The 25,346-nt window shown below is 34.6% G+C and overlaps 1 protein-coding gene and 1 long non-coding RNA gene across 7 annotated transcripts in view; one reads left to right on the forward strand and one right to left on the reverse strand.

The window, feature by feature from the left end:
* Positions 1–1,967: 1,967 nt before the first annotated feature.
* Positions 1,968–25,346, reverse strand: part of gpm6bb (glycoprotein M6Bb) — a 96,415-nt gene continuing 73,036 nt past the window's right edge. For 2 of the 6 annotated variants that reach the window (XM_087266403.1, XM_087266402.1), the window contains exons 3-8: positions 24,830–24,986; positions 23,674–23,842; positions 23,431–23,504; positions 23,275–23,340; positions 5,905–7,266; positions 1,968–5,805 (exon numbers count right to left, since the gene is read on the reverse strand). In XM_087266403.1, coding sequence (XP_087122529.1) covers positions 7,117–7,266; positions 23,275–23,340; positions 23,431–23,504; positions 23,674–23,842; positions 24,830–24,986 — 616 coding nt within the window. In that variant the 3' untranslated portion in view covers positions 1,968–5,805; positions 5,905–7,116. 6 annotated transcript variants of the gene reach the window in all.
* LOC147842483 (uncharacterized) lies at positions 10,288–13,061 on the forward strand. Its single transcript, XR_015500148.1, has 2 exons — positions 10,288–10,915; positions 11,692–13,061. It is a non-coding gene; the product is annotated as an uncharacterized LOC147842483 (long non-coding RNA).

A 25,346-nucleotide genomic window follows, 5' to 3' on the forward strand; every position in this document is an offset into this window, starting at 1 on the left:
TATTGGTTAAACAGACGATATTATACACAGATCATATATGAGAACTAGATGAAGAGTAATAACGCATGCCTACAAAGAGGAAACAAAAGCAGATAATAATGTTCAAATCTGCCTGCAGAGTCCACACAGAGGAGTTCATCCAGTCTGCTGCGTACCCAACCCATAATGACAAAAGCAGAAGCGTTGGTGACACGGTGGCTCAGTGGTTAGCACTGCGGCCTCACAGCAAGAAATTCACTGGTTCAAGTAAAGGTTGGGACAGCTGCCGTTTCAATGTGGAGTTTGCATGTTCTCCCCGTGTTGGTCCAAACACATGCGCTATAGGGGAATTGGTGAACTAAAATAGCTGTTGTGTGTGTGTGTACGTGTTTTTGTGACATATAAGGACACAAATCTGCAAAATGACATGGGTTTGACACAGGTATTGAAAAAAGGAGGTGAAATATGAGGACATTGGTGATGTAAATGCTTAAATCCTACAGAATGAGTTTAATCAGATTAAAGCTGCACACAGTCTCCTGTGATGGTTGGGTTTGGGGGTCGGGTGGTGGCAATACAATATATGGTTTGAACAGTATAAAATGAATGGAAACCTATGTAATGTCCCCCCTTTTCACAAATACAAACGTGTGTGTGGGTGTTTTTCTGTACTGGGTTGCGGGAAGAGCATCCGCTGTGTAAAACATATGCTGGAATAGTTGTTGGTTCATTCCACTGTAGCAACCCCTGATAAATAAAGGGACTAAGTTAGAGGAAAACTAATGAAGCAAAGTGTTGTCATTATTTACAGTTGATGCACATTTTGTGAGTTTTCTGGGTAGAGGTCTGCATTTCTGAATGAAGCGCGGGAGCGGTCGGTAACTGGTGTAATTTTGGACGTGAGCGGGCGGTCTAACAATATCGCTCCAGACTCCCGAACACGCGTATGCATGTGTGTGAATGAGAGTGTGTGATGCCGCGTTTAGCTTGTTTGCTGCTGCTGTGGTGTGTGTGTGCGTGTGTGTGTGTGCGTGCGTGCGTGCGTGTGTGTGTGAATGAATGAGAGAGAGCTTTGTGTTGTCTGTGTGTGTGTGTGTGAATGAGAGAGAGCTTTGTGTTGTCTGTGTATGTGTGTGTGTGTGTCACTTGCTTGGTGCTGTGTGTCTGTATGTGTGTGTTTACACACAGCTTGTTATAGGCTGTCTGGACTGTATAGCTGGGTGGTTTGTGGTTATGTTCTCCCCCTGTCCGTCAGCTGGAATGGGCGCAGCGGGAAGAAATCGGGGTGGGTCGGGTAGCGAGACAACGAATGCTGAACATAAGCAGGAGCGGTCGGGTTCGGACTAAAACCTGGCGGGAGCGGGATTCAAAATTTGGTCCTGCACAGATCTCTACTCTTAAGGGGGGAAAAAAAAATCACTTTACCAATTTATTTTTTGGGAAGAAACAGAAAAATAAATTGTTCTCCTACATTGAGATATAAAAATAGATTCTTACATTTGGTTTTTAATCTTAAACTGACATTTTAAAGTTTTTTTCTCTTAAAAAGATGAGATGATTTGTCAGCATCTTACATTTAAAAAATCTGTTTCTTTTTAATTTCTCCCTAAAATAACTTTTATTTTCCTTCGTCTTACTCCCTTATTTATCTGGGGTTGCCACAGCGGAATGAACCACCAACTATTCCAGCATATGGTTTACACAGCGGATGCCCTTTCAGCCGCAAATGCAAACTGTTTGGACTGTGGGGGAAACTGGAGCACCCAGAGGAAACCCATGCCAACATGGGGAGAACATGCAAACTCCACACAGAAACACCAACTGACCCAGCCAGGACTGAGCCAGTGACCTTCTTGCTGTGAGGCAGCAGTGCTAACCACTGAGCCACCGTGCCACCCAAAATAACAGTTAGAGGGGAAAAAAAGATTTTGAAAAATTGGAGGAAAATAAAAGGTCAAATATAAATGAGAAAATAATTGAAGACTGAAAATGTTTTAAGAGTTTTATTTTCCCGCAGCATTTATTATTTTCCATCAGGGTTTCTGTTGATTTCACATTCACTGATGCAACACATGGATAAAAAAAATCTTCTGTGAAATGAGGAAAGTCCAGAGATGCGCATCTGCGGTGTCTCTAATGCACACTCACTACAGAACCAGACCTCAAATCATTAATGCAAAAGAGAAATACATAACGTTTTCAGACCAGCAATGTCAGGTTAGCCCACATATGATTACAAAAACTGAAAACTAACTGAGCTTAAAATGAACGAAAAAGTTTCTACCTAATGAATAAGAGAGGAATGATGGCGCTTTCCTGATGCTGGACAGTAAATCAATGCTGAAGGTTTGCTGAATGTGAGGTAGTGAAGCGCTGTGTGTTTTTCTGTGTGCATACACTGTGCAGAAACACACACACACACATCTCTGCATCAAAAATGCGCTTGTGTTTCTGAAAAACATGCATGGTTCTTTAAAAGGTTTGCACAAAATTGCATCTGAGTGCACTGCAGTAAAATAAAGATCCAGCATTTCTATTTTATATTTGTTAAAGTCCATCACAATTCTGACTTTATTTCTGCTGTTCTCAGTTCATATCTTGATATTTGAAGTTCATAAAATTCCATAGTTGCAAAAAAAAAAAAAGTCTAAATGCAGCTTTATAACCCGAATCTGCAGAAAAACTCTCAATTGTGAGGGAAAAGGGGAGAAAAGTTGGTGATTTTTAATTCTTGCAATTATTTATGTTTTTTTACATGATGAATCTGCAATTGCAAGTTGAGGAAAAAATATTCAGAAAAAAATATCCAAGAAAAACAAAAGGTCAAATCTGCAAGATGGAGTAAACTCACAACAGAAAAAAATAAAGTTGCTCTTTAAAGAAAGAAGTTTAGCTCATAAAAAAGCAACAAACTTTAAATTCTGAGGAAAAATGCTGAAAATCAGAGGAAAAGAAGAGAAATATGTGACGCCTCTCAAAATCTCAGTTATGAACATTTCTCAAAATTCTGACTTTAATATTTGCACTCCTTTCCACTGTTCTTTGACATCTTAAATGTCTTTTTTTCATGTTAATGATCTAAGAAATGAACATGAAATGAGGAGTTTGTAAGTTAAACTCTGCAAGATACAGATCACTAATTTAGGACGGCTGAAACATAAAAATGCAAATGAGAGAAAGTCAGAATTAGGAGAATTGTTTTTTTTTTTTATTGTTTGTCTTTTGAGTTCAGTGGCTTCCATAATTTTGACTCTGGACACAAAACCAGTCACGAGTGTTCGTTTTTGCAAATTGAGATTTATATATCGCCTGAAAGCTGCATTAATAATCTTTCCATTGAGAAACTGATTAAGTGTTGTTCACACACACACACACACACACACACACACACACACACACACACACACACACACACACACACACAAATCTAAATACAGAGGACAAATTAGGGGTGTAACGGATGACGGCTGATCCAAGATTCACACAGATCACAACCCACAGTTCTGAACACACGTGACCTGTGGATTAACACATTTTTTTTTACTGGTAGATTAAACCTAAATTGTTACCGATGGCAGAGAGATCGTCTCTCGCTCATTCAGATCACATGTATGGAAGCATTCGGGCTTTCCTGTAAAATATAATGATGACGGAGGAAGTTGTGGTGGGTTATTAGGGATGTGGAGGGTTTCTCAGGTTATTAAAGGTGTTCTCTGTCTCTGCTTGTTTAGCCTGCATTCAGTGTAAGCTGCACGATTAATCAGTAAAAGATCAGGATCACAACACCCACGCAACATCAATTATAAATGATGCTGATTTGCATATGTTTATTAATCCGGCCAATCACTTTGTTTTGAGTGAGTTATGAAGTTACAAATTGTTTGTTCAAACCAAAAGTGTCTTGCAGTGCTGTTTCAGTAATAAATGGAGAGCAAATTATATCTGTCTCCTCCCCTGAAAAATGGTCTGATCCATGCCTTATAAAAACAATCAGAAACCGTCAGATTCGTGATCCGTTACACCACTAGGAGAAATCACCTTTAAAGTTGCTCTAATTGTATTCTGGACAATGCAAATTATTAATTAAAAAATGCACTTAAATGTTTTCCATAAGTTTTGTCTTGTTTCTTGTCCAGATATCTACATATTCTTAAGTCAAGAAGCATTTTCAGACAAGCAATTTCGGAAATAATAATGTTTGAATTAAGAGAGTTCTTACGGAGACCCGGAAGGGACGTGATGGTGGAGAAAAAAATGGATGGAGGAAAAAAGAAATGTGATGAGTAAAAGCATATTTTTAAAAGTTTTTGCGTTTCCTCGCAAAGTGAAGTTTCATAAACTAATATCGAGAGGAGCACGTGATATGATTGAGCATGACTGGCTGCTCATCTGTAATCAGTAATAATCCAGTCAGAGTGATCCTAGCTTACTATAAATGGATCACTTTCTCCTTATTATCTTTGTTTTGGAAGAATCCCCCCTTCCACCCCATCTCCTCCTTTTCCTCCCTTTTCTAAAAGGGGAAGCTATCGAGACCTACCTAATTTCAATCCCCTGATATGCTTATTGACCGGGTGGGAGCCCTGGGCTCAAATATCTCCGAGCTCAGGGTTCTCTCCCGGGACAGCATGCCAAACCTGCTATGAATGCTATAAGCATATCTAAGTGGGAACTCTTGAAACTGTCATTCAACAAACAATTCACTTCATACATGTTGACCCTGTTTTTGCCGGGATTGTCCCGTATTTTACCTTTATATCCTATTATTAGATATTTCTTCACATTTCTCTCATGTTTAATCTTGAAAGCATGTTGAAATTAATATAAAAATATCTGAATGCACTTTTCTTTTCTATTAAAGCTGAGCGTCGATCAGCACCCCTCATATTCAACCTCTGAATCAGTGAATGCATGTACAGTTGAAGTCAGAATTATTAGCCCCCTTTTTATTCATTTATTTTGAAATATTTCCCAAATGATGTTTAACAGAGCAGAGCAATTTTTACAGTATTTCTGATAATATTTTATCTTCTGGAGAAAGTCTTATTTGTTTTATTTCGGCTAGAATAAAAGCAGTTTTTAATTTTTTTTAACACTATTTTAAGGTCAAAATTATTAGTCCCCTATTAGTCTACAGAACAAACCATCATTATACAATGACTTGCCTAATCACCCTAACCTGCATAGTTAACCTAATTAACCTAGTTAAGCCTTTAAATGTCTGTTTAAGCTGTATAGAAGTGTCTTGAAGAATATCTAGTCTAATATTATTTACTGTCATCATGGCAAAGAGAAAATAAATCAGTTATTAGAGATGAGTTATTAAAACTTTTATGTTTAGAAATGTGTTGAACAAAATGTTATCTCCATTAAACAGCAATTGAGGGAAAAAATAAATAAGGGGGTTAATAATTCTGACTTCAACTGTATAAGTGCTGACTGACGGACGCGCTCCGTATGATAAACAGATCCCGGAAGTTCTTCATTAAAACAAGCAAATGCCACTGTGCTAAGCAAAATAATCCTGTATGTCCTTTAACATTATTTTCTGACCCCTTCGGCAGATTGTTTTGCTCGTTTAACAGGAAAAGCGGACTCATTATTTCTAAAAATAAAACAATCATTTCTGCTTGTCTAGAAAATGCTTCTTGATTTTATCATTTTTAATATATTTAAACAAAAAAAGACAAAATGACACTTTTTTCATGATCTCTGCTTAATATTCCAATGATTTTTGGCATAAAATAAACATCAATAATTTCGACTCAATAATTTTAGCCAGATACACTCGTGCAGCTGCTTTTGTGCTCCAGTTTCATCCATCATCTGCATTACACGTGCATTTGAATTTAACATGCATGATTTTTTTTCAGGAGAGAGATGAACACAGACTGCTCTGCATGTGTGTGTGTGTGTGTGTGTAACTCAATAGTAAGAGCAGGAGAGATGTTTTGTTTTCAGAAATAATGCTTCAAAATGAAGTGAGATTTTCCCTTGAACAAGCAAAACAGTCATGTGTTCGCATGGTTTTGATGCTCATTGGCAGATTATTTTGCTGGTTTTAGGTAAAAACTCGCTCAATTTAAAAACAACATTTCTGAAAACATGACTATAAGTTTTGCTTGTCTTGAAAATGCTTCTTGATTTCAGAATTTTTTATATATTTCAACAAAAAAACAAGACAAAATAACACTTTTTTTCATGATCTTTGCTTAATATTCCAATGATTTTTGGCATAAAATAAACATCAATAATTTTGACTCAATAATTTTAGCCAGATACACTCGTGCAGCTGCTTTTGTGCTCCAGTTTCATCCATCATCTGCATTACACGTGCATTTTGAATTTAACATGCATGATTTTTTTTCAGGAGAGAGATGAACACAGACTGCTCTGCATGTGTGTGTGTGTGTGTGTGTGTGTGTGTGTAAGTGATTGTAACTCAGGGGCCAATAGAAAGAGCAGGAGAGATGTTTTGTTTTCAGAAATAATGCTTCGAAATGAAGCGTGTTTTTTCCTTGAACAAGCAAAACAGTCATGTGTTCGGATGGTTTTGATGCTCATTTGCAGATTATTTCGCTTGTTTTAAGTAAAAACTCGCTCAATTTAAAAGTATTATCTCTGAAAACAACACTATATGCTTTGCTTGTCTAGAAAATGCTTCTTGATTTCAGAATTGTGAGATATCTGGACTAAAGACGAGACAGAAACTCTCATTATTCTGCAGTGGGAACATGATCTTTACTTAATAACACAGTGATTTTTGGCATGAAGTAAAAATGCTGAATTTCAACCCACACCAATATCATTTTAGCCAATTCCCCTCAAAAAACACCCCGTGCAACTGCTTTAGTGCGCCAGAAAGACACGATCCTCCTCATCAATAAGCTTGTGCATTTGAATGATTTTAACATGCATGATGTTTTTTCAGAAATGAACACAGTCTGCTCTGCATGTGTGTGTGTGTGTGTGTGTGTGTGTGTGTGTGTGTGTGTGTGTGTGTGTGTGTGTGTGTGAAATAGTGCAACGTTTGAAACTCAAGGGCCAATAGAAAGAGAGTGAGCAAGAGCAGCGGTGTGTGTGTGTGTGTGTGTTAGTGTGTTAGTTAGCTGTGTTTAGTGGCGCTGCTGATCCTCCTCACGAGTACGAGTGCAGACAGTCTTTGGAGCGGGACTGGATGTCCTGCAGCTCGCGCTCCTCCTTCAGTTTGATGTCCTGATACGAGTGTAAGTGACTGGCGTCCTTTAGATAAGCCCAGTTTGCAGAAAGGATCATTAGGAAATGGATCTGCAAGAGACGCCCGGCAGCAGGTTAACAACGCAGAGCACGGCTACACATTAACACACACACACACACACACACACACAGACAAACACATGTACAGTTGAAGTCAGAATTATTCGCCCTCCTGTATTTTTTCCCCAATTTCTGTTTAACACATTTCTAATCATAATAGTGTTAATAACTCATCTCTAATAACTGACTCATTTTCTCTTTGTCATGATGACAGTAAATAATATTAGACTAGATATTCTTCAAGACACTAGTGTTCAGCTTTAAGTAACATTTAAAGGCTTAACTAGGTTAATTAGACCAGGGGTCCCCAAACTTTTCAGCCTGCCACTCCCAATATAACAACGCCAGTGACTCGTGACCCCCAATATTCCTTGAGGTGGTTATAAATATTAAATCTTGCACGCAGCGGCGCACACATACCAACAGACCCAAGTCTTTTCATCATTTAATCTTGGAGAACGCCACTCAGAGACCGTCCTCCATGTTCAGTTGTGGCCTGTATTTATTTTTACTGTATGCGAGGGCCATAAAGGTGTCCGCAAGTTGAACCTGGTGCCATACGATCAATGTGCTGCATCTGATGCTGTTGCTGTGTCTTTATATAACGTAATCACCCCCAGGGGTTGCAAAAAAAAAAAAAAATCGAAAGAATATTCTCTATTTCCACCTGGGTATTCTCATCCCGAGGCCCTCAGACCACATAGCACCACTGATTCGATCCAAGACCAGCGACGAGATGATCCCAAGGTTTCCATAATCCTGGACCAGGCCGTATCCTGAGCAGCTGCTGTAGTGGTCATGGAGGAGTGGAGAGCATGAGACTGATTCCTGTGACGCTCCAGGGACAGACGAGTCTTTGCTGAGGTCCAGTTTCCAGCCTAAACCACTGAGACTGCAGCTCTGCACAAGACTTTTGGCCAGCGGAGAAATGGTGGTGCCCATCTGAGCCTGATTCTCAAGTTTTTTGTTTTTTTTTTTCGCCAATGGGTGAAGTTTTTTCCTCGCCGCTGTCGCCACTGGCTTGCATTGTTCGGGACTTATAGAGCTGCGCATTGATGGATTTGCTCTTCAGTGTTTGGACTCTCAGTAGTGATTATTAAACCACACTGAACTGAACTGAACTGAACTGAACTGAACTAAACTGAGCTGAACTGAACTTAAACACTAAAAACTGAACTTCACTGTTTCAGTTTACTATGATCTTTTATGTGAAGCTGCTTTGACACAATCTACATTGTAAAAGCGCTATACAGTACAAATAAAGCTGAACTGAATTCATTTGATGGCTGTATATTTGCATGTTGTTTTTGAATTGTTTATCATTAACATGTTAACAATGTTACTATTAACTATGATTTTGTTCTTAAATGGATTATGGATAAAATATGTAAATTCAAATAGTTTATTAAAATTAATTTGATTTTTGGAAATTGCCTAGCAAACCCCCCTCATTGTCCCACAACCCCTCGGGGGGATCCCAACCCCCACTTTGGGAACCACTGGTTACAGTTAGGGTAACTAGGCAAGACATTGTATAACAGTGGTTTGTTCTGAGACAATCCAAAACAAATATTGCTGAAAGGGGCGAATAATATTAAGCTTAAAATTAAAAACTGATTTCATTCTAGCTAAAAATTAAACAAATAAGACTTTCTCCAGAAGAAAATATATTATCAGACATACTGTGAAACTTTCCTTGCTCTGTTAAACATCATTTGGGAAATATGTGGAAAAGATAGCAATAAAGTAAAATAAAAAATTCACAGGAGGGCAAATATTTCAACTGTACTATAACTGTACACACATCAAATGTTTGAAGTCAGGAAGATGTGTTAATGTTTTAAAAGAAGGCAATTCTGCTCTCTAAGAATGCATTTATCTGATTAAAATACAGGAAAATTGTGAAATATTACAAATTTCATTCATTCATTTTCCTTCAACTTAGTCCCTAAGCCAGCAACTATTCCAGCTGCAACCCAGTACTGGGACACACCCATACACACTCAATCTCACACACACACACTCATACACTATGGCCAATTTAGTTCAATTCCCCTATAGCGCATGTGTTTGACTGTGGGGGAAACCGGAGCACCCAGAGGAAACCCACACCAACACAGGGAGAACATGCAAACTCCACACAGAAATGCCAACTGACCCAGCCGTGAACCAGCGACCTTCTTACTGTGAGGCCACAGTGCTAACCACTGAGCCACTGTGCTGCTACATCATAAAAAGTCCTCATATTACACTGATTTCTGAAGGATCATGAACACTGAGGACTGGAGTAAAGATGCTAAATATTCTCTGAATTAAAGGAATAAACAAAAGGTGAAACTACACTTAATAAGAAAACAGTTATTTAAATGTGTAATATTTCACAATTGAACTGTATTTATTGTATATTTCATCAAATGAATGCAGGATTGGTGTATACGCACACACACACACACACACACACATATATATATATATATATATATATATATATATATATATATATATATATATATATATATATATATGTGATCATGTAAAGGAATAATTCACGCTTGCATGAAAACACACTCGCACTCATGTTGTTTCAAACCTGTATGCTTTTGTCTTTTACATGGTGTCTTAATGTTGAGGTCTTTATACATATTCATATTATTTTATTATAATGAAACACATTGTACACATAGTATTATTATTATTGGTTTCGTTTTAAATGTAATGTTAGAATTAATATTAAACAAATTTATATTCATTTAATATTTAAACATTATTTTAATATTACAAATAGTATTTCACTTCAGTTTTACTTTTCATTCAATCTTCTTTCAATTTTCTTCAGCTTAGTCCCTTTTTTAATCAGAGGCTGCCACAGCGGAATGAACCGCCAACCTATCCAGCATATATTTTACACAGCGGATGCCCTTTCAGCTGCAACCCAACACTGGGAAACACTCATACACTCTTACATTCACACTCATACACTACGGCCAGTTTAGTTCATCTATTCCCCTATAGCGCATGTGTTTGGACTTGTGGGGAAACACCAACTCACCCAGCCGAGACTCAAACCAGCGATCTTCTTGCTTTGAGGCCACAGTGCTAACCACTGCGCCAACATAAATTAATATTTTTTTAAAATCTTCAAATGTAGTCTAATTATAAAATAGATACTATTAAGTTTCATATTCATTACATATTTAATTTAATATCACTAATCTGAATATTGATATTGTTTAATAATTTTACGGATGATGATATTTAGCATTTTGCAATTTTCTTTAACATTTTTTTGGTGTTATTATGAAATAAATGCATATTTATGATGTTAAAATATTGATAAATATTATAAAAGAGCTATTCAATTTATTAAACTTTTATTTTGCAGAACCTTACTATACTAAATGTGTTAACATTACACTAAAACGCACAACATTTTTAACTTTATATAAAAAGCTGATATTATATTTGGCTTTTGCAACAAAATAAGTAAAAGGTATCATAACTTTCATTAGTTTGTGTGCCGTGATTTTGGGTTACTTAAACTTTTCAGCCAGGCAGTGACTCCTAAAATAGCAACTCCAGTGACTCGCGAGCCCCACTATGCTCGGAGGGGGTTATAAGCATACAAATATTGCACACAATAGTGCACACACACACACACACACACACACACACACACACACACACACACACACACACACACACACACACACACACATACACCAATAGGAACTATATAAACATAAGCATATTGTCGACACTAAAAAGTGCCACCATATCTTTATTATAATCATTATTCATTTGTTTAATTTAAAATGAACATCACTTAATGAGAATGAGTACAATGTTTATAGCACAAGACTATTCTTGGTTTAATTTTGGAGACTTTTAGCCAGCTGGAGATCATCCTCCTTGTTCAGTCGTGGCCTTAATTTTAAATGTATGTGAGTTTTATAAAGTTTATTATTGTACCGCAAAATCAATTCTGCCGCAACTAACACTATTGCTGTGATGTTAATCTAGCATAGTAACCCCAGGGGTCACAAATAATATATAATGATTGATAAAAAAATGACACCTCTAATAGTTTAATAGAACATATGAGATTTTTGGAAATCACCAAGCAATCCCCCATCATTGTCTCGCGACCCCCACTTTGAGAACCACTGCCGTTAATCACTAAAAATAAAAATTATATTCACTATATGCAATTAAACATAATATATAAAGTTATCTGCACAATAATTAACAAAAACTGAAATTTTACGAATTTTATTATTATTATTTTTTAATTTTCAAAAAAAAATTTTTTACATATTTAAAATTTTCACATGATAATGTCACGCCTTTCAGTGTTTGACGGCAAAGCCATATGCATGTGCGAAACAACATGACGAGTGTGTTTACTTATTCCTTCAGCACACACACACACACACACACCTGCAGACAGACAGAGCTTCATCATCAGACATGTTTAATGAGCATTAATAAACAGAAGAGCTCGGGGTGTGAAGAGGAAGAGCTGAAGCAAAGCTGGGGTTAGTAAAACACACACATACACTGCATCTGGGCTGAAAAAACACACATGCTGCAAGTCTGTTGAATGCTTGATTCTGATTGGCTGATGATCACCCTAAGGCAGGGATGTCTAAACTCGGTCCTGGAGGGCTGGTGTCCTGCAAAGTTTAGTTCCAACCATAATCAGACACACCTGGGCTAGCTAATCAAGCTTTTTACAAGGCTTTCTAGTAACATCCGTGCAGGTGTTGAGGCAAGCTGGAGCTAAAATCTGCAGGATGTCAGCCCTCCTGAAGCAAGTTTAGACACCCCTGCCCTAAGGTGTTGGGTTATTGTCAGATTAAGGCACAGCTAAAGTAGTTCCAGCCGGTTTAGAGCGCATTACAGCTCCATATCACTCCGCTGAATGATTAGTCAAAAATCACAACAGGAGAAGGAGATGTGGAGACCACTAGTGCTACACACAGGAGACTTTTGAGGAGGACAAACATCTAATAAACTCTCAAATACAACATCTCAACTGTGGATTTAGCTCTGATCGTCATAGCAGAAGCAAAATAACCACTTCTGGGATGGTGAAATATTAGAACATGATCAAGGTTATTATAGTTTTGCACTTTAAATCAGTTTGTATTTCAATATTATAGTCACACTGTATAATATTGCATTAGTTTAGTTAATTATTAATCATGCACTGTAAACAATGGTAAGTTAAATCACACTGTATAATAAGGTTGCATTAGTCAAGTTAGTTATTAATCATGCACGGTAAAAATGGTTAGTTGACTTTACTTTAAATAAGTGAGTAAACCTGTTGCTTTTAAAACAAGTAGTTGCCGTTATTAAAAACAAAATGAGTAAATTGTTAAAAAAAAATTAGTAAATGAATTATGTGCATAATTATAAAAATGTAGTCACATATTATAATAAAGTTGCATTCGTTTAGTTATTTAATAATCATGCACTGTACACAAACGATTAGTTGACTTTACTTAGAGTAAGTGAGTTAATCTGTTGCTTTTAAAACAATTAGTTGAGTTTAAAGTATCTGGTAAAAGCAAAAGACAAATAAGTAAATAAATCATGTGCATAATTATAAAAAATAAACGTAAAAATATTGTGTAACTAAACAAAGAATACTGTGGTGTGTTCAAAAACAAGGAGTCAAAATCAAGTGTTTTTTTCCTTGAAACAAGCGAAATAATCTAAATATAAACCCAAAACAACATAACTGGCAGATTATTTGGCTTGTTTTAAAGAAAAACCCACTCTCAAGACAAAAACTCTTTCATGCCGTGTAAAGATAACATGAGTAGTTAAATACAACCTAGTTGACATTTTTTGGCAGAAAAAATCATGTTTTAAGATAATATACACAGATGTTTCAGAAAATAAACATGCAAGTTTCTCTAAACAGCTGAATGTCTGACTTTACCTTTTCCAGCCTCACTTCAGTTCATTACACACAGCTTAATTTCTAAAATAATTAGTTTTGTTTCTCTGCATGTATAGACTACTTTGGATGTTACTAACATTTGATGAAAAATTGTTTTACCCACTATATATTCAATATTTGTATCAAAAATGCAATATATTTTTACACACACTCTAAAAAAAGGGAACATGACCATTTCTTTTAATGTCTGATGGTAAATCATACTAAACGTTTACTATTTTAGGTCTGTTAGTATTACCTAGATGATTTACATTTGCTAAATGCCAGATTAATGAGAGAATGTTTTTTAGAGAATTTTTTATTTCTAATTTTCTAATTATTTCTATTTTTATTTTTTATTTTTCATTTCTAGACAGTCAAAAGTTTACACACATTTCATTTTTTTAGCTTTGCTTTTAAACTGTATAACTTTGGTCAAATATTTTGGGTCTCCATCCACAAGCTTCTCACTAAGGATTTTGGCCCATTCCTCCTGACAGAATTGCTGTAACTGAGTCAGATTTGTAGGCTGTCTTGCTCGCACAAGCTTTTTCAACTCTGCCCACACATTCTCTATAGGATTAAGATCAGGGCTTTGTGATGGCCACTCCAAATCATTCACTCTGTCATTCCTTAAAGCACATGTGAACTCATTTGGCAGTGTGCTTAGGGTCATGGTCTGTTTGGAAGACCAATTTGTGGCCAAGTTGTAATGTCCTGGCTGATGTGTTGAGATGTTGCTTCAGTATTTCTCCATAATGTTCTTTCTTCATGATGCCATCTATGCTGTGAAGTGGACCAGTCCCTCCTGCAGCAAAACAGCCCCACAACATCATGCTGCCGCCCCCATACTGCACAGTTGGGATGGTGTTGCTAGGCTTGTAAGCTTTACCCTTTGTCCTCCAAATGTAACACTGCTCATTATGGCCAAACAGTTCAATCTTAGCTCCATCAGACTACAGGAAATTTGTAGACGGCATGTCTACAAATGTTAGTCTTTTACCAGTGTAATTCAGCTAACTGTAATCTGGCTTTGTTGTTGATTCTGGCTTGTTGATTTTCCCATGTTGTCACAGAAGGAAGCAGCGTGTTTGAGCTTTTCCTTCAATACTATTCTACAGTTGTGCCTCACATTAACTCAAATATTCTCAATTAGCCAATCAGAAACTTCCTAAACCTTGACATCATCATCTGAGCTTTTCCAGAGGCAGAATAATCTTATTGTGTGTAAACTCGACTTTCAAGAAGAGTTATAACAATTTCTCAAACAATATCTCTCTCATTATTCTGCTATTAAGCAGAACAGAAACACATTTGATCATCCTCACTTACCTAAAAGAGGAAAAGTTTAATCACATTAACATCTGACTTGTTTTTAAATGGTTATGTGCCTTTTTATACAGTGAATGTTAATTAAATGGCTCAATTAGAAATGTAATTAATTGACTCAATACTACTTAAAACACATAACACAAATTAAAGTCTTTTTATAAAATGAATACTTCAGCATTTTAATAACAAACATAATATGACCGTTTGATGATCAAGAACATTTGAGATTATTATCAATGCTGAAAACATATTTTTATTAATATTTGACATTTTGGTAATAAAACTCTGGATGAACTTTATAGAACACTAATCAAAAACAATACAATTAAATTATTATATTTATATTTAATTATTTACTCTAATTATATCTTGCCCTCTAGTGCAAGTTAAACCCATGCCAGCAGACGTTTAGTATAATGTTCTCAATATAAGCACGCATTTAGCAAAATCTTAATTATGATCTTAATTATCTTGTATATGATGTTTTAATGAGTTTAAATCAAAGCACACATCCTAATGACAGCATGTTTTTGTTTATTAATGATAAAGCAGACAGTGTTATGATGAGCAGATCATATAATAATACATGACAGGATCTGTTCTGATAAATGCACTCTGGCCTTACAGATAATGCAGCTAAATATGTGCTTAGTTGTTATTTGCTGGTGTTTCTTCACTCTTTCAGTGAACACGTCTGTGTTTAAAAGAACATATGAGTGAAATCATAGAGGACTAGATTAGTTGTGAAGCTGTACAGCGACTTTAACACTTCATGGAGATTAATAACAGCAACAATCTTCATAATACTGCTTTAAACAAACGATAAAAACAACACTGAACACTGTAAACAGGCCTGAAGGAGGAGAACACTGTAAAAACACTGGCACAACCGGCAGAATTCAGGAAAATTAAGAGCTTTAGAAAACACAGTTCCCCCTAATAAACAGATTCTGGAATTAAAAAAAAATATATCACATTCATTTTCTCAAAAAAAAAAAAAAAAAAGGAAGAAAATTATCCAAATAAAACCTCGCTGCCTTAAATGTTTGTTAGTGATTTGAGTCATAAAAAAATGTGTATACATTTTTTTCTACCAAACGTTGCTGTTTAAACTGTAAAATAAACATAATGTCTCAAAACATGGCACGCTTTTTATTATTTTGTTTAAAAGAAGGCTCTGAATGACATTTTTTTTTGTTATTTTAAGAAAAGAAATCAGTTTTGTTTAGTTATTTATAAATCGATTAAATGCAGAGAAACAGATTTCTCAAGTGGTCTATTATATATATATATATATATATATATATATATATATATATATATATATATATACAACAGTTCTGTCTGGTTCTCAAATCTGATTGGCTGATAGCCGTGTGATATTCTGCAATATCAGAACTCCTACAGCCTCTTTACCCTTTGTGTATTACTCCGCCCACATACAGCCAGCAAAAAGCAGACACTACAGATCTACAGTTTAAAAGATGCTTGCTCAGCTGTTTAACTGTCAGCTTATGATTTGAATCCAACGTGGAAGAAAGTAGTTCCTCATACAAAAGGGTTATTGAGACTCTCCGTGTTGATTTTGTTTTTATATACACAATTATGCCGTCAAACTGTTGTTTAAATGCAATATCACACGAGTAGCAGTGCGATATGGCTGTATATCAGCACTGGTAGGGGGCACTATCACACGCCTTCCACCAGTGCTGATATACAGCCATATAGCACTGCTACTCGTGTGATATTGCTCATATATACAGGGGCGCAACTGCACATGTACCGAGGGGTATGCGGGTTCAAGTTCTGCGCCTCCGCACACCATAGAATATTACTGTTTTTACATGCTATACAGAATGGAAGTATGCGTCTTCGTACGCAGTCCATGTGTGGCCGTGCTTCACTGTGACCCTGCTTGTTAAATAAGCCCAGTGACTTGGTGGCGATAATGAATAACTAATGATATGGCGGCCCCGTTGCTCCCAAAAACATTAGAAGTTGATTAAAAGTATGGTAATAATAGTGTGGCTTAATCTTACCAATCTCTTATTATGCAATTAGTCATGGCAGTTTTTATTTTAAGGCATTGTTTGATCTTGTTTTTTTTCGTTTTTTATTTTGCGCTCCACATCTCTTCACTCCTCTCTTCATTTTGAACATGTGACTGTAAACGAGCAATGCAATGATATCCAGCTGCAACGGATCAATCAAATGGTCAACAGAGGGGGAGGGGTGGTATAATTATTTATTTAATAAAATACAATATTATACACTTATAAAATGCTAAATAAACATTATTAACAAAAGACATTTAATTATTTTTATTATTGTAAACTTTTAATAAGGATAATTTCAAAAACAGTTTTCGCAATATGCCCATACCCCCACCCCCAATGTTTGGCGCCCCTATGTGGTGCATTTACTGCATACCCCCTTTTTGCGCCCATATATATATATATATATATATATATACATACATTCTGTCTGTTTCTCAAATCTGATTGGCTGATAGCTGTGCAATATTTCCGTAATAACAGCTCTCACACAGCCTCTTCACCCTTCTGTATTACTCCGCCCACATAGAGTGACAGCAGATCAATAAACTCACCACAGTCTGACAAATATTGCAGCTGTTGAACAACATCATGTACTATTGAGGCTTTTTCAGGAAAGAATGTAGTTGTTTAGACGGCAACTATGCAGTTTAATCATGAGGATAGTGCCTATTTTAGATAATTATAATTTTGGAGATTGACCGCATTCACGGCCATCAGCCTTTCATACTGAGCAGAGCAAAGATGGTTGACGCTGACGCTGCCAAAAGATGGCGACAGAGAGCACATAATAAAAAAAAACGTGTAATTTCTAATTACAGCTGATCAAATCATTATAAAATTGTTAAGTGTCATTCTAAGTCGTTCTCTCTCTCTTTTGTATGCTGTAGTGCTGTATTTATACCACAGTAATCTGCTAGTGTTTGCTTTGCTCTGATTTTTTTCTGGGTTAATTATTGTGATCTCCCGATTACAACAGAGAAATACTGGGAAATCTCTGTAGACTGATGACAATTCATGCCTTATAATCTTAAAATGTTTTGTCATCACTTTGGACATTGCACTAGAGAATCATTCAAACACTAGCAATAAAGTGACACGTGTAAATTAGCAGCAGTTTCTGCTGTTCTGACAACAGCTGCAGATGTGAATGAATGGAGGAAGAAAGTAGTTCCTCATACAAAAGAGTTTTTAGACTGTCTGTGTTTGATTTTCTTTTTCATATACATTATTATGCCGTCAAGCTGTTCTATAAACACAATATCACATGAGTAGCAGTGCGATATGGCTGTATATTGTAACTGGTGGGACAGTAAGGCAATTGGCCTGCGGCCTTAAACCAATGCACGCCTCCCACCAGTACCAATATACAGCCATATTGCACTGCTACTCATAACAGCTTGACGGCACAATTGTGTATATAAAAAAGAAAATCAAACTTAGAGAGTCTAAAAACTCTTTTGTATGAGGAACTACTTTCTTACGCCGTTTATTCGCATCTGCAGCTGACGTCAGAACAGCAGAAACTGCTGCTAATTTACACTTGTCACTTTATATATATATATATGAAGAGCTTAGATGCAAAAACCTGTAAATTAGTATGTAATATATTATACATTAATAATAATAATACACACAGCATTTTTCTCAGACTGCTGTGTTTAGGCTTAACGTTCTTTTAATTGCCTTTCAAGTGATATAACCAAACAAAAACGTAGGAGGCTGAAAAAAATTTCAGGAGAAAATTTAAGATGTCATTTAGAGTTTTTTGCATCTTAACTCTTCATAAATAAATAATTTAGATTTCATATTTGTTTAATTATGTATACGTCATTTTTTAACACTTCAAATTTCATTATAAATGAAATCCATGTCTAATTATTTAAATGAAGTCTTCTTTTTCTAATTATAAAATACTTTTTTTAATTAAATTAAATGTTGTAATTTTATAAATCACCTGGTTATTTTGGTTTTTGCATCAGAACTTTATACTAAAAAAACAGAATCTCTATTGAGAAAATGAATGTGAAAAGGCTGAAATACTGAAAGACACTTGATTTATAGCTGAGGACAACATTATTCGCCCTGCTGTGAAATTGTAATTATTTCTTAAATATTTCCCAAGTAATAACTCATTAATTTGATCTTTGCCATGATGACAGCACATAATATTTGACTAGACACTAGTGTTCAGCTTAAAGTGACATTTAAAAGCTTAACTAGGGTAATTAGGGTAAAGTTAGGGTAATTAGGCAAGTCATTGTATAACAGTGGTTTGTTCTGGAGACAATCCAACACTAATATTGCTTAAGGGAGCTAATAATATTGACCTTAAAATGGGTTTAAAACAATTAAAAACTGCTTTTATTCTAGCCCAAATAAAACAAATAAGACTTTCTCCAGAAGAAAAAAACATTATGGCAAATACTCTGAAATTGTTCTTGCTCCATTAAACATCACTTAGGAAATATTTGAAAAGAGTTAAGATTTGACAGGGGGCGAATAATGTCGCCCTCTAGTGGCAGCTCTTCTGTTTACAGCACCTGCTAATTGCTACATCCGTGTAGAAACTCCTATATTTACACATTACATGTCAAAAAGCAATGCAAAGCATCTCATTTGCTTTCATCTCTATTATTTTAGTCCATATTGTCAGTGGAAAACTGCTCATTCTAGGCACTTTCATACAACGGTGTTAAAATTTAGTGCAGCAGTCCTCTCGACTCTTAAACTTCAACACAGCAAAGTTATATGTGGTAGCCATCATGTAGATGAGCTGGTGGAGAAAACACACATGAGAGACGCTGAATCAGTGACGCACGTATTACAGTATACTGTAAGTCAACCCATAACACTGGAAGAGTCTCAGGACACAAGATAGTAGCTACAGTCAATTTTAATACATGTAATGCATTAGTATTGGTTATTTTAGATTATCTTGCTGCTAAATGCACATGCATGATATGTTTAAAAATAATATAAATAAATTAGAAATAATAAAAATATGTGTTTAAATAAATAATATATAAAATATTTATAATATCTAAAATATATTAATACAAAATAAATGAAATATTTTAAAAAGGAAATAATATTAAAATAAGGTTTACACAATAAAAAGTATGATGTTTGTAAGAAACAAGTATTTAATAAAATTAAGAAAGACTAAAATACTCTCAAGAAACAATGCATGGCAAAACCTATAAATATTTAAAATAAACAAGTAAAATGTATAAAGAAAAGCATGCTATCTGTTAAAAAATGACATAATAATTCATTAAAATTAGAAAATAAATAAATAAAATATCTATTTTAGAAAGAAATCAAATTTAAATGTAAAATAGACAGAAATTACACAAAAAGTGGAGTGAAAAGAATGGCAAAACTTTGTATTTTCTAATTACAGTGAAATCTAATTCAATGAAAAAGTAACTAAAACAGACGAATAAATGTTTACTAAAAAATTATGGTATCTGTAAAAACATAAAACATTTATTTATTCAAATAATTAACATTTATTATAAATTAAATAAAATTAAAATAAGAAAATTTAAATGATCATCACAAATAAAATTTGGTGAATATAATATGTATAATATAATATGTTTCTTACAATTAAAAAATACAAAAATGCTATGCAATGCCTTGATGATAATAAACACTGATCATGTGACACATCAGACACTCCCAGTATTGACGGGGTTATTGATTATAATTCCAATCATCTAGTTTTGCTCAATTTCATTCCAGCAATATTTTTAAAGATTCAACAACACTCTGAATCTCCCATCATGCATGACTAAAGAATGCCAGATAACCGAAAAACCATGTACAACAGCATAAACTGAGCATACTTTTAAATAATAGTGAATTAAGCAGGTTTATTTTAGTAGAACGCCTCCTCACTAACCATTAGATCATTCAGAAGTAAAGCTCATGGTTTGCAGTAAATGGCGCTGGGAATGAAGGGACAAAAGGAGGAGGAAGAGGAACAAACACCCCATAAATATGCAAACAGAGCTGGGTAGTTGAATATATTTAATCAGGAATTACATTAGATGACAAAAATCTGGAGTAAAATACTTAATAAAATATATGTGAAATCAAATCAGTGTTAGCACAAAAGTAATCTAAATGTAATGCAAAAGTAGTCAGATTATGTTACCCTCACTCACAATCCTTCTGCTTAGTCCATGATTTACCAGGGGTCGCCATAGTGAAATGATTGTTACCAAAAAAGTTATCCAAAGTAGTCAGATTAAGTTACTACACAAGTAACCTAAATTTAATCCAATAGTCATATTACGTTACCATAAAAGTAATCTAAATGTAATCCAAAAGTAGTCCAATTACATTAACATAAAAGAAAAAGAGTAATCTAAAGTAGTCAGATTACATTACCATAAAACTAATCTATATGTAATCCAAAAGTAGTCAGATTACATCACTATAAAAGTAATCTAAATTTAATTCAAAAGTAGTACAATTACATCATAAAATAATATAAGTGTAGTAAAATTGGGTCATATTATGTACTTAAACAATGAACTACACCGTTCGAATTTACTATGACCATTTATGTGAAGCTGCTTTGACACAATCTACATTGTAAAAGTGCTATATAAATAAAGGTGAATTGAATTTAAAAAATTATGTTACCATAAAAGTAATCTGAATGCAATTCAAAAGTCGTCCATTTAGATTAACATAAAATAAGTGTAATCCAAAGTAGTCAGATTACAGTAACATAAAAGTAATCTAAATTTAATCCAAAATTAGTCAGATTACATTACCATAAAAGTAATATGGGTAATCCAAAGTAGTCATATTATGTTACCATAAAAGAATCTGAATTGAATCTGAAAGTATCCAAATAACATTACCATAAAAGTTATCTAAATGTAATCCAAAAGTACTCAGATTATATTAAAATAAAAGTCATCTAAATGTCATCCAAAATTAGTCAGATTACCTTATTATAAAAGTAATCTAAATTTAATCCAAAAGAACTCAGATTACATTAAAATAAAAGTAATCTAAATATTATCCAAAAGTAGTCCAATTACATTACCCTAAAATATTGTGTAATCCAAAAGGGTCATATTATGTTACCATAAAAATTATCTAAATTTAATTCAAAAGTAGTCCATTTACATTAACATAAAAGTAATATGTGTAATCCAAAGTAGTCAGATTATGTTACCATAAAAGTAATCTAAATGTAATCCAAAAGTAGTCAGATTATGTTACCATAAAAGTAATCTAAATGTAATCCAAAAGTAGTCAGATTATGTTACCCTCACTCACAATCCTTCTGCTTAGTCCCTGATTTATCAGGGGTTGTCATAGTGGAATGATTGCGTTACCATAAAAGTAATATAAGTGTAATCCAAAGTAGTCAGATAAAGTTACTAAACAAGTAATTTAAATTTAATTCAATAGTCAGATTACGTTACCATAAAAGTAATCTAAATGTAATCCAAAAGTAGTCCAATTACATTAACATAAAAGTAAAAAGAGTAATCAAAAGTAGTGAGATTTCATTAACATAAAAATAATCTTAGTGTAATCCAAAAGTAGTCAGATTACATTACCATAAAAGTCATCTAAATGTCATCCAAAATTAGTCAGATTACCTTATTATAAAAGTAATCTAAATTTAATCCAAAAGTACTGGGATTACATTACGATAAAAGTAATCTAAATCTAATCCAAAAGTAGTCCAATTACACTACCCTAAAATAATATGTGTAATCCAAAAGGGTCATATTATGTTACAATAAAAATTATCTAAATTTAATTGAAAAGTAGTCCATTTACATGAACATAAAAGTAATATGTGTAATCCAAAGTAGTCAGATTGCGCTACCATAAAAGTAATCTAAATGTAATCTAAATGTAGTCAGATTATCTTGCTATAAAAGTAATCTAAATTTAATCCAAAAGTAGACCAATTACAATAACATAAAAGTAATAAGAGTAATCCAAAGTAGTTAGATCACATTACCATAAAAATCATCTAAATGTAATCCAAATGTAATCCGATTACATTAACATAAAATAATATAAGTGTAATCCAAAGGAGTCATACTGTTACAATAAACGTAATCTAAATGTAATCCAAAAGTAGTCTATTCACATAAGGATAAAAGTAATACAAGTGTAATCCAAAGTAGTTAGATTACGTGACCATAAAAGTAATCTAAATGTAATCAAAAAGTAGTCCAATTACATTAACATGAAAGTGATGTGTTATCAAAAAGTAGTCAGATTACATCACCATAAAAGTAATCTAAATGTAATTCAAAAGTAATCAGATTACATTACCATAAAAGTAATCTAAGAAGTAGTCAGAAAAGTAGTCACATCACGTGACCATAAAAGTAATTTAAATGTAATCTAAAAGTAGTCCAATTACATTAACATAAAAGTGATGTGTTATCGAAAAGTAGTCAGATTTTGTTACCATAAATGTAATCCAAAAAGTAGTCAGATTACATCAACACAAATGTAATCTATATTTAATTCAAAAGTAGTCAGATTACATCATAAATGTGCAATCAGATACATTACTGACTACACATTTTGTCATGTAATTTGTAATGTGAATTTCAGAAGTAATCTACCCAGCTCTGTGTGATCATAGAAGAATCTTCTGCTTACCAGAGCGATGACTGTGGCTCCGGCTCCAGCACAGGCCACAATATACAGATGATAAGACAGATAGAACTGAAACAGACGAACACAAATCATTTATATTCACTGCTGGACATCTACAGAAAATAAAGCGATAAAAGTGTTTTTGTTAGATTTTTTTACCTCGTTGGTGTTGCAAATGTCGCCCAGTGTTGAGCCGCATGCTTTGCCCGGTGTTGCGTTCCATGGAATAATACCTGAATGAACAAATTTACTAAAGATCATCAAATGTAAACCTTAAAAAGACAGGTACGTTTTACATAGACTTTAAAATACACATTCCCAGAGGACATATTTAAAATGAACACAGTTTGACGTGTAAGAGATGTGTGTACTGCTGAGTGTGGGCTGCTGAATGTGTCGTACCATACTGACGAACGTCCACACAGATGCTGTCGATGGAGGTCAGGTTGGCCACTGGCGAGCGCATGGCTGCGCAGGTCGACCACATGTTGTAGAAGAGAAACACCGGCACCGCAGAGAAGCCGAAGACCCCAAGCCACGCGATCCCAAGGATATACGTCAGAAACACAAACTGAGGAAAAGAAAGAGTTTGGAGAAACTCAGCACAGGAAACTGCAGCGTACAATCTCTCACACTGATCGTTAAAAAAAAACATTGCACTTTAATAGTAAAAAAATAGGCAGTTTGAATAGGCGTGATGCTACCATGTCAATATGGAGCAAAATCTCTGAGAAATATTTCCAGTACCTTGTTGAATCTATGCCATGAAGGATTATTGCAGTTCTAAAGGCAAAAGGGGTCCAACCTGGTACAAGTAAAGTGTACCTAATAAAGTGGCCTTGGAATGTAAACATATATATATAAACATATATGGAACGTAAACATATATATATATATATATATATATATATATATATATATATATATATATATATATATATATATATATATATATATATATATATATACACACATATATATATATGTGTGTGTGTGTGTGTGTGTGTGTGTGTGTGTGTAGTAGTCAACATTTAAAGTGGGTGAAGCTTTTTGGTTGTTCAGCAGTTTTTAAACTATTAACTATAGTAAAATAGTTGTTCAAAAGAAGGTTTTGATCGTCTTCAAACGTTGACTACTTTATTTAATTAATAATCAATGCCGAAAGTGGCTCAATTAACCCCAAAGTGGCTCAATAATAATTAGTTCTGGGTACTGTGCAGGCCATGGAAGATGTTCACCTTCCCTTTCATGTTCATTTAACCCCTTTGTCACCAGTCTTGCTGTGTGCATCATCATCCTGATACACATCTTTAAGTTAGTTAAATAAGTTAACTAAAACTATTATGTTTTTTAAAAAGTGTCCATTAGACAGAACTTTCTGAGAGAATTAAAATTTTACAGAAGGGTGAATACTTTTGACTTCAACTGCATATGAATGCATTTGGCTGTACATGTATTCAGCACAGTATGCTTACAGTAGTACAGGTGAGAGATTATCTTTTTATTATGGAATGATCACTGGAGTTGAGTTGCGAGTGTCCTGCGTGAGTATTCGTACCATCCCGCTGATGCAGCGTCCACAGACGGTGGTCTTGAACTCGCTGTGCAGCTCCTTGACAGCGCTGGTGGTGTAAAATCCCTCAGCCAGCAGAATAATGCCATACAGGAAGAAGAAGGAGGCGATGCCGTAAATGACGTACTGCATGAGCTGAACTCTGCAGAACCAGAAAACACAGCGGTTACTGGTGTGAGAGAGTACTGCAACATCATACTCAAGTAAACGGACCATTACTTGACAAAAGATGAAGTGCAGGTAGAGTAAAAGTGTCTGTTGTAAACACTACTCACTAATTTTACAGCCCTAACTCAAGTACACATTATTAAAAACGCCTGAAAAACACAACAATGAATACACAGTGACTAGTAGTCATTTGTTATTTTGCACAACTATTAGCTACTGTAAATATCAATACTCGCTCAGTCTACCAGTGAAGCTGACCGTCTTAAATAAAAGAAATAAAATGTAACCCACTAGCCTAAAGCCTGGTTTATACTTCTGCGTCAAGTGACCGGCG

Source organism: Danio rerio, chromosome 9 (assembly GCF_052040795.2).
Source record: "Danio rerio strain M-AB ecotype USA chromosome 9, GRCz13ab, whole genome shotgun sequence".
Lineage (NCBI taxonomy): Eukaryota > Metazoa > Chordata > Actinopteri > Cypriniformes > Danionidae > Danio > Danio rerio.